The following is a 10,939-nucleotide window of genomic DNA, read 5'->3' as shown; positions in this document are numbered from 1 at the left end:
ACACACACACACACACCTGTTCAACACACACCACAGCACACTGCAGGCGGCACTTAACAGGCAGCCAACCCAACACATGATTTATATACAGAGAGCTGAAGCCAACATAGCTGAGTGGCAGGCAGGCAAGTTTGCGTGAGAGTGAGGAAGGCAGGACCAGAGACGAGGGTGTTTTTTGGGGTGTACAGTGCGGACCTTAAGGCGCCCCCTTTCTCTGACGACGCGCAGTGCAGTCACGGCTTGTCTGAGGAAGGCTGACGAGCTAATGGCATTGATTATTAATTTAATAAATGGAGTGGGCCGGAGCTGTTATTTTAGGGCGGGGGAAAGTCAGGGGTGGGGTTTGTGTGGAGACTTTTTCTTTTTTTGAAAAGGGGGAGTGGGTTTGAACAAATGTTTTGCTTTTTTTTATTTTTATTTTTAACCCATGAGTCTGTAATTAGGAAAAAAAAAAATAAAGACATTGTGTAAAAATGAGACTGCGTCTGTGTGAGTTTGTCCCGACTATTGCTCTGTTCTGACCTGGCTGCTCTGATTGATGGTTTAATGGTATCAACATACAGTTTCATTGGTCCCCTAACAATAATAATATTGATTACTATATTGGAATAAGTGCTCTGGAGCAAGTTGTATTAATCTGGCCAAGTCTTAAATATTTATTCACAAGAAACCTCTTGAGAAGTCAACTTCATTGGTTTGATATCACTTGATGCCACGTAATGTATGTTTCTGAAATTTAAGATGCATTTCTATGAAGGGATATTTTAATTTGGGAGGTAATGATGTTGCTTTTAAGCTCCCCAATTAGCCTTTTTCCCAGCAGACATTGACCATTTGCAGGAAAAGAAAAGCTTGTGTTACAAACATTAATGATGGCTCTGTTCTATTCAAGTGGCCCAGTAAGACGTGACAGATGCTCACAATACCAGGACTCTCAAATCTGAGACACAATTCAGCCTTGAATGTTATTTGTGTTTTTCCTACTGTGACATGTCTTTCGTAAACAAGGTCTATGTAACTGCATGAACAAATGACACAAACCAGCAGGGTTAACTTATTTGCATCATACTGTATCCAGCCCAGTGACACGTGTCCTCGAACATGTATTTGCATTCTGCTCAGTTGGCTGGTGAGCCTGCTGCACCGGGTTGTGATTAGGCCTCGTGTCAGCATCTGGCTGCTTCTCAAGCAAATGTGTGGAGATCAAACAGAACTGAATGGGTTTCTCTGCAAGTCTATCAATACTTATAATGACTGTCCTAAAATGCTCTTTACATTAGCAGCGGGTTGATTTGATGGTTTAAGAAAGATGAACGAAATGTTGAAATTAGCTGGAGAGTCCACTGTTTTTTTTTGTCCTAATTGAAGGCTGTTTGACTGCCCTCTAATGGAGATAAATAAAACAAATACAAGAGTCAACAGTAAATGTTTATTGTACAAACTAAATGACAAAGTCATACACTGCTGAGGTGGTGGGGAGCTTATTACTGTAATACAACTCAGTTACTGGTTATAAAATCCTCAAGTCTGAAGAAAACGATGGCTGTTGGTAAGAAATCCTCTCATCATTTGGACATCACGTCTCAGGTCTATCTGTGCTTTTTAAAAGCTGCAGAGAAAGACATGAAACAGTATTTAGGCAAATAAAAGCAATGATCATCGCTGCTTTTCCATTTCTCAACAATGTATACTTGTAAAGGTGGTCACTGAAATGACACTCAAAACATTATGAAAACAATCACAGAACATACATTTTTTTCTGAACATTTGGTTGGAAGATAAGAGTTCTGTAAAATGACTTAATAACAGCAATTAAGTAGCCCTGGTGTTGCACTAAATGCAGACCCAAGAGACAAACAAGTTGTTGGACAATTACACAGCAGAGTGAAGAAAGTAAGAGTTGATTAAAAATGAGTTGTAAATGAATTTATCTGGTATATTTGAATGTCCTCACCTCGTCTTTTGGTCTTCTTCTTCATCAGTTTCTTCTTTTTCTTGGGCCGAGAGTTATCCCCATCCTGCACCGACAAACACAACGTGTCAGAACCAGCAGCTACTTTAAGAATGTGATCTAAATAAAAAACAGGCCACAATGCTCCCATTCATAGCAAACGGAGATGGGCCTGTTAGAAACATCCTTCTGTGGCTTCTCATGTTCAGCACAAATTCTAAACATAGCACAAGGATTTTCCGAGTCCTCTTAAGTGCATTTAAGCTAAATGACTTTTCCACATGTGCCGGCAGTGGAACAAACAATCAGCATGAGGTTGGCCAGTAATTACTCTGACTCATTAGTACTTGTTATAACAGCAGACGGTTAATTGAGACAGGAAGCGGTAACAAGAGGGATTTCAAAGCTGTGTAGGCACAAAGTAAAGCTCTGCCAGCTCACACCCAACAGATATGTTCTGTCTAACACTTACTGTCTGCCTGTGGCTGCCAAAGTTCCATAATAATCAATGCAAGTAATCAGGTCAGCCTCTACTCTTTGAACAGAGCCTTCCTCCACCTGAGCGAAACTCCCATTAAATATCTCTCTCTCCACACAATTTTCACCATCAGCAGTGTTTCAGCCTCGCTCAGTGAGTGAAATATGACCCCTTGGTGATGTTGCTGCCAGCTCACCTGCCCGCCCTCGCCGCCTGTCAGTGCCGAGATGTCACCGAAGTGTGTGATACCGCTCAGCTGGCCGGACATGGACATCATGCCTCTCTTTTTGCTGTTCTTCTGGTTTCTGGGCATGTTGAGACGCACCATCATCGACTCCTCATATTTTTTCCTGGAAAAAGAAAATGGGATGGGAAATTGTGTATGCAAAGCTTATTCAAGTAATGATTAGCACCAACCCCTAGCTAATTAGCCCATTCACTAGTTATGTCAGTTGCTAAGCACAAAAAAACTAGTACCTACTCTTAAATATTTATTTCATTAAAGATTTTTAAATTAATTGTTTTTCCTCTACTTTTGTATTTAGAATGTTTCTTTGTTTTTTTAATTGTGAAAACTAATAAATGTATTCGAGGCGGAAAAAAAGTGGTTGATTTGGCCTGCCCTACATCTTTTACCACTTATGCTTTCATCAGTCGTCATGCCTCTACCTGCTTAAATACAGTAAATAAATAAACAAACACCTGTGGAGCTCATCGCGGCTCTCCCGCTCACTCTGGAAGTCTCGTCTGTCCCTGATCTCCTCTGGAGCGTCGCTGTACTGCTGCCTCAGCTCCTGGATGACATTGCTTCTGAGGGCCGCCCGCCGCTGACGCTCCGCCTGAGCCTTCTTCCTGTCCGCTTCAGTCATGTCGCCGTCTGAAGGAAACGGGATGAGAGGAGAATTTGTGTTGGTCTTTATTTTGATGTGGAAGACAGCACAGCTAAGTGCCTTCTAAATGACCAAGATGAACACAGCAGCTGCAAAATGTCATACTTCAGTCCAAACAGTGTAATTAACTTCCACAGAAACACACTTTGAATCATCAACTCAAGTCAATATTGAGAAAAAAAGAAGAACCCTGTAAGAAAGACAGGACATTACCATAATGCACTGCAGCAATCTTTGGCGGTACATATTTCCTGCCACTAGAGTGGGCTGCTTTCTTCTCCGTCGTACTCACAGCTTCACCTTCAGACTCCTCAGATTCACTCAACTAGTTGATGAAGCACATTAGGTCAGTCAGTCACGGTTACAATATTGTATGTTCAGTATTTAAATCAATGGTGGCCTCACTCAGTAAATGTGTCAAAGCTTTAACACACAACAAAATATTCTTACAATCTTATTTTCAGTAGATTCATTCAATAAAGTCAAGAAATAAATAAATACGTTTATAATAAATTGTGCACTTACTTTGCTGATGAGATTCTCAGGATTAGGTCGCAGCTGCAGCGGATCATTTTCAGCTGAAATCAACAAAACAAGAAGCAACTATAAACTGAAGTCTAATATTTGTCCTGTGAATCATGTCTTTTATGTTAAAGCAAGGTTAAAAATCAGATAATTGGTGGATGCATTCATTGTAACAATCACAAACCCAGTCTTACCTAAACTGCCGGTGACAGCTGTGCGTAACAGTTTATCAATCTGGTACTTGAGTTTGTGGTCGAGCGGTCGCATCTTCTCCAGCACCTTGAAACCAAGATGGAAAAGCAATAAGACGCTGTGTCAGCTGGACGGTCAAGGACAAACTAAATTTATTATCAGTGGTCTGTTTCTACAATCATCTCACCGTTCTGATGGTGACCACTCTGTTCAAGGCTTCGCTGTCTTTTATTTTGCCTCCTTCAGTTTTGATGCCGATCAGGTGAGTGAGGTCTTGAAGGTAGAACAGCAGCAGGTGGTAGCGAAGGTCCAAGAAAGACAGTCCCTGCAGGGAGAGAGGACGGACAGGGAGTCAGAGGGGGCTGTGTCGAGACTGACCTGCGTCAGAGAGTATTAGAAAACCATTTCTTTTATGTACATGTCAGATACACGACCCTTCATAAGATTTAAATTCTAGTCATCTATTTTTCTGTAACCTTGCATGAACCCAAACATGAGAAATCTTTAAAAATCATCAAACCAAGCTATCACACTGGACTGTCTCCATGTGTCAAACACAGTACAACAGACCAACACTGTCCAAACACTTGGAACATTTCAGGGTTCATCTTAACTTGAAAAAATAATACAAAACAGTGCAAGAAAAATGCTGTAGTTGACTTACTGAAGTGGTAAACATTCTCTAACAAATTTGCAATTAATTGAATAACTAAAAAGCAGCAGACGTGCAGTGAACATGGGGCTTTTGGCCTGTTTGTCCCAGCTGTTAATGCAGCCTTGCTGTTCAGGGATTGTAATATATTTAACAGTTCTGATCAGGGTGCAGAACAAGCACAAGGAACCAGCACACAAGTGGCTGGTAGATTTGCTTCTCTCACCAGTAGGGTTGCAACGGTAGTACACTTTAATGGCACATGATATTACATTCTTCTTCTTCTTCTTCTTCTTCTTCTTCTTCTTCTTCTTCTTCTTCTTCTACTTCTACTTCTTATTATTATCATGAGTGGCAGTAGTAGTGATGTCTCATAAAGAACAGCTATACTGTAGGACCTTATGTGAAGTATAATCTAAACAAAAGGCAAAGGTCCCCATGTGCACAGTTATGCTCAGGAACATTACCATTAGCCTTGGAGACTGGCAGGTTTAGTATCACACCACAGGAAAACAGAATTTATTGTGTGATATCTGAAATTGACAATGAGGTTCATTTCTTGTTTTGTTGTCCTGTCTATGACGATGTAAGAGACACTTTTTACTAAAATGAGTTGTGCTTCAGGAAGGGAAACTTTTTGTAGCAGGTTGTCTTTTTCCAAGCATGGGAGAGAAGGCAGAATGTTTTGTTTAAGACCAAGCTAGCCCAAAATAATATGTAATTTTGTAATGAAATGTAATTAAGTGTTGCAACTGTATTTTTGGTGTCTTGCAAACCCATGAGGATAGGGCAATGTATGTGCATGACACACAAAAAAAAAAGATTTAAAAGTACTTGTAATAGTAGCAGTAGTAGTAGTAGTAGTTAGAATGACCCTTGAAGGAATGACAACATTTTTTTTTTGTTGTTGTTGCTTGTAAGCACGGATGATGTGAACATTTCATGTCACAATTATCCCTTCCAACATAGTTGTGATTCACAGTATTATCCTGGTAATGATCACAGCATTCTTACAACTTAAAAGAAAGACTAAAATTGCACTAAAACATGCTGGAACTACTTTAACCTTAGGATTAGGGTTAGGACACACATTATTTTAGTGAAAAAACAATCAAAGAACCTATATTAATCTTAAATCATAAGGTCCCCCTGCACAAATAAAGGACCTTTACACCTCAGTTTGGATTCTGGAGCATTTACATACATCCGATTTAACTTGCTTTTGTGAGGGATACAATGTGCAAGCCGACCCATCTTCAGTCATGGTGACAGGCACAGGCAATACAAAATAAATCAGGAAGCCACTATAGGACTGTATGTCAGTGAGCTAGACAGCTTTTATAAGTCATGCACGTGAGAACATTCACAATTATCTCAATTCATGATTATCCCAATGATGGAAATTGATTACCATCAACTTATTGTGACAGTCAATTTGACAACGTGACAAGTACAATGTCCTGCCACACATGAAACTTAATAGAAACTTGAAATGTGTATATTTTTAACAACACTAATATGGTAAAAACAAATGTACATGGTATGATAACTATCAGATAAAAATGTCATTTGTATCCTGGTTGTGATTAAGTCCCTGCTCACCTTTGACGTCTTAAATGCTCCATCTTTGACTTGATTGAGCAGCTCACGGACATGACTCGTAACTGAGGCCACCTGGTGAGAAAAAGAGCCGTGGTGAAGAATCATGTGTACACAAGCAGTCTGGGATGTGAAGCTACAGTGAAAGGGACACAACATCACTTCATGATCCCTTAACTCCAATACATAAAACAGGATCATAAGAAGATTAGTCTGTGATGGGTCACCATGAGATCTAAGTATGCATATTAATGTGTTCTTATAGTTTCAATTACTTCAAACGAACTCAGTATATCTCTATTAATAAACAGTACTATTACAATAATATTACAGACAGCTTGTTCTTACCTGTTCGGTGAGACTATGCAGCAGCTGCACAGCTTTGGGCAAATCACTTTCAATTAAATCCTGTCAAAACGTAAAAGTACATGTTAAAACTACCCTGCAACACTTGCTCTCATTCTTTATCTACAGTTAAATGTGGGTAATGTAGTTGGAAGGCTGCTAAAAACTTAGCTAGTGGCTAGCCGGCTAGCTTAAGTTATTCAAGACAGAACGACTATTATCACTCGCTTTTATCAACCAAACACAGTTTCAGAATACACATCACATCGTCAGAAGGGTCTAATGTGTTAACATAGACTGTACAAAGATAAAATACGTGTTTTCTAAACGAGAAGCTATTTAAGCTCCAACTCACGTTGTCAACAGGGGCAGCCATTTTGATTTGGGTGTAATCTACGGAAGCCGCAGAGTGACAGCAGTCCTGCAGCGTTTGGTTTGCTGGAACCAGTTTCGCACTGTTAAAATATTCGAGCTGATGTCGCACTGTCACAAATAAACGAGTGAGTGGCAATGGTGGGGAAAACGGGAAGATATTAAATAAAATGCCTTATTGATTAGTTAGTTATTTAAAGTGACCTGCTGCTGAAAGATAGAGAGAGGGGGGGTAAGAGGGGTGGGGTGGGGTGGTGGGGGGTAAGAGAGAGAGAGAGAGAGAGAAAGAGAGAGAGAGAGAGAGAGAGAGGAAGTGATGGTGAGATGATCTCAGGGGTACCTGTCTCTCTGTCTCCTTGCTGTTCAAACCATTTTCAGTCAGACTGTCAGAGAAACCTGAAGAATATTCAGAGTCTGTGGAGAGCTAAGTCATGGTAAGTCAGATCATAACTTTCCTAGACCATTCAGACATTAGATCAATGTCATTCCTCCGCTGACCATTTGAATAAAGAAACCACTGGAAGAATTAAAAGCAGAGGTGGTTTGATTTTTCTCTTATAGTTATGATGGGACCGGTCACTAAGTTTCACTGAGTACGGCTCTCTGAACATGAAGCAGTGAAGCAAAAGAAGGATTTATTTAGATTAGGTTATATAGTTTTTTTTAAAGAAATATAGTCTCTATTTTTATTCAGAACTGTGCATTTAAGTTTTAAAAGAGGACGTGAAGAATAAAGAGGGAATGGCAATAATCAACTATATTCATACTGACAACATTTCTGTCAAATGATATGAGAAGGGTTAGTTTTTACTTTGCAGTTTAGTTTTTATGTTGATATGTTTTTGACGATTGTTGGGCAGCATGAAACAATTATTTTAATGGTTTTCTCTGTTTATTGATTAATTGTTTGGTCTATAAAAGTCAGAATCACAACAAAAGTCCCAAACCTAAAGAAACAAAGTTTTCAATAATAGAATTTGCTAATGAAAAGACTTAAATAATTAATTGATTGATTAATTGATTATTATAATTGTTACTGATGAATTTTCTGTCAGTTGACTGTTAAATTGATTGAGTAATTGTTTCTGCTCTGACACGGTTACGCTACTCCTAACTTCTAAGTTGTCACTGTATTTTTTTCCTCCAAGTGTTAATGTCATTTGTAACGTTTTTTTATTAAAATATATTATTAAAAATCAAATTATTCAATTTAACAAAACATTTTTTTTTGTTAAATTTTGAAGGTAACATTATTTTATTGCCTACAGTCAAAACTTATTACAGACATATTAACATCTGACTTAGCATCTCAAAAGAAGTATTAAGAAGAAGAATATTAAATAAATATTGGGCCTTTCAGGCAGTTAAATTAGTAGATATATCATTTTCTATCATTATTACCGGGACAATAACATGTAAGCAGCCTTTAATTGTGGTTGGTTGAACTGGAGCTAATTAAAATTATATGTTTTTATCCATTACAAAGCAAGTTTTACATGTTAAATCTTAATGTGCAAAGTAACTACTAACTATAGTTGTCAGGTAGATACAATGGAGTAGAATGTCACCCACATGTAGCGATGTAGAGGAATAAAGTAGCACCTTAATAAAAGACAAACCTAATCTTTTCCTCTTTCTGAACCCTCCAGATGTCTGATTCCAGGGTGTCCTCTGTCATCCAGGAGTGGGCGTACCCAGGTCAGGTCCACCCACACACCCAGAGCCTGAACCCGTCTACTTCCAACCACGCTGGATCGACCAATCAGCTGACCCAGATGGACATGATACCGTACAGCCAGTCTCAGGGACTGGTGAGAGGGGGCAGTGACGACAGAGTGGCTGAGCAGATGATGGGACTGTCTTACCTGAACTACACCAGTCCCTGTCTCAGCAACACCTCGAGCGCAGGGAGCACAAACCACAACCAGAGCCACGGCAACACTCAGCAGGTGTGTGTTTGTGAGAGTGATTATTGATGTGCGGATAATAGATTAAAAAAACTTTTTTTCTGAGTGTGAAAATCATCAAACAGAACTTGACACATTTGTGTTTCTGGCCTCCAGGACTTCTCTTCCTTCCTCCTGCCAGCTCTGCGGGCCCCGGTCAACAAGAGGAGCATCAGCAAAGACAGCACAGAGTACCGCCTGCGACGCGAGAGGAACAACATCGCTGTGAGAAAGAGCCGGGACAAGGCCCGCAGGAGGATCCTGCTGACCCAGCAGAGGGCCCAGCAGCTGCAGGATGAAAACCAGAAGCTGCAGATGAGGATAGGGCAGCTGACACAGGAGCTGGACACTCTCAAACACATCCTGTCACAGCGGCACCTGCATGGAGGCGAGGAGGGAGCAGCAGGGGAGTCTAACATCTAGATTCATTATTATCATTAGGTCTCTGAGACTCAAAGTCAAATGCGTCCTTGTTGAAGTTTCACAAAAGGCAGCCACAGTCACATATAAAGGAAGTAGATTTGAAAATGAGGCATTTTGTGGGGCAGTAAAGGTATTAAAGATGCAATATCTAAGATTTTCAGTTTAAAGCAGTCAAAAATGAACTAAAATGATCAGCAGTATGTGAAGAAATAACACTTTTGATGTCAAAGATCTCACATAGATATCTAATGAAGTTAGCATGCTAACCAGCTAGCCCCTAGCCAGTCCAGTTCTTACATATTGCACCTTTAAGGACTTAATTTTCTGAAAATCATGAAGACAGAAAGCAGAACAAGCTGGCAGGGCTGTAGACACTCATGCCATGTCCCCTCTCTTTATTTCTGGAAATGTAAGGGTTATAGCTGCACACCAGCGCTTTGATTAGATTCATTAAACATTACAACATAACATTTTGAAGGATGGACCATGAAGTCTCTGCAGGAAGACGTGTAGTGGGTTTGAATGTAGATGCTTTTAATTCATTGTATGTTCTAAACTGTGAGCGAAGAGACTGCAGAGTGCACAGAAACCTCCAGTGAGTCTGTCAAGGTGCTTATCAAGATACGTAAAGCAGCTGTGTGAGATGTAAAACAAGGGTTTTAAAGAAGAAGCAGATATAAAAATCCCAAATACTGCACAAATGGGCCCAGACACAAACAGTCCTGAAGGTCTAAACCTGCATCAACTTAAATGTAACTAATTCCAAATGAACTTTCCAGAATGTCTCTGTACATTCATGCATAATCCTCACAGACCCTTCAAAAAGAAGACCCCTCTGTGCATTAGCTTGGCTTGTCATAAGATCTGATTTAACAGACATTGCCTAATCGTCTACCTGACACTTCTTGTCATTGTCAGAGATGATTGTAAGTGTTGTTACCCAACAAAGTTACACCACGGCCTGCGGTTTGTAGGGGATTGAAGGGGAAATCTAAGTGCCTCTCTCTGTCTGATACTCTTATCTTTTGTCACTAAATGAGTGTGGGATTACTTGAAATAATGTCAATATAAGATGATGTTAATGTTGTTGAATGTCTTTTATACATTTGTAATACATTGTTAAAGCAAAACTTTGTCCAAAGAATTCTTAAATAAACAAATTATTGCTTGTGCTTGGATGAAACGGTCGTCTTTTATATCTGCCAATTCAAGATTTGTGACAACTGTTTCAGATTCAACATAAAAAGGGATATTTAAACACACATGTGGATATTAAAGAAGCTTCAGTACTTCCTCAAACAGCCTTTACAGATGCAAAACCACTAAGCTTTGATTACAGTTGACTGAAAACACATTTTCTCATAAGAAACGGTGTGATATAACCTCATTCTCTGCATTCAAGCATCCTTCGTCAGGGAACATGGCATGCACCTGCCACATCATTCATCATAAGTTGTCTACCCACAGAAACGGACGTCACGCCATGGACGGTTGTGCACCAGCGGTTTCCCTTTGTGGGATGGGCGAGATTTCGACACAGCGGAGGACAGAGATGAGGAGCGCAGA

At 39.8% G+C, this 10,939-nt stretch overlaps 2 protein-coding genes across 2 annotated transcripts; one reads left to right on the top strand and one right to left on the bottom strand.

Moving 5' to 3' along the window:
- Positions 1-1,415: 1,415 nt before the first annotated feature.
- ngdn (neuroguidin, EIF4E binding protein) lies at positions 1,416-7,045 on the bottom strand. Its single transcript, XM_073488314.1, has 11 exons — positions 6,988-7,045; positions 6,636-6,695; positions 6,291-6,362; positions 4,224-4,361; positions 4,039-4,123; positions 3,845-3,897; positions 3,533-3,644; positions 3,132-3,306; positions 2,626-2,779; positions 1,955-2,018; positions 1,416-1,609 (listed from the first exon to the last, which is right to left on the bottom strand). Exons 1-11 carry the CDS (start codon positions 7,006-7,008, stop codon positions 1,590-1,592), a joined length of 954 nt encoding a protein of 317 aa, XP_073344415.1. The 5' UTR covers positions 7,009-7,045; the 3' UTR covers positions 1,416-1,589.
- A 318-nt stretch (positions 7,046-7,363) lies between these two features.
- On the top strand, positions 7,364-10,544 carry cebp1 (CCAAT/enhancer binding protein (C/EBP) 1). Its single transcript, XM_073488785.1, has 3 exons — positions 7,364-7,438; positions 8,654-8,953; positions 9,068-10,544. Exons 1-3 carry the CDS (start codon positions 7,436-7,438, stop codon positions 9,371-9,373), a joined length of 609 nt encoding a protein of 202 aa, XP_073344886.1. The 5' UTR covers positions 7,364-7,435; the 3' UTR covers positions 9,374-10,544.
- The last annotated feature ends 395 nt before the right edge of the window (positions 10,545-10,939 follow it).

The sequence above is a fragment of the Pagrus major genome, chromosome 19 (genome assembly GCF_040436345.1).
Source record: "Pagrus major chromosome 19, Pma_NU_1.0".
In the NCBI taxonomy this organism is placed as follows: domain Eukaryota; kingdom Metazoa; phylum Chordata; class Actinopteri; order Spariformes; family Sparidae; genus Pagrus; species Pagrus major.
Note: the sequence above shows the minus strand (reverse complement) of the source record. Positions and strands in the feature narration are given on the sequence as shown.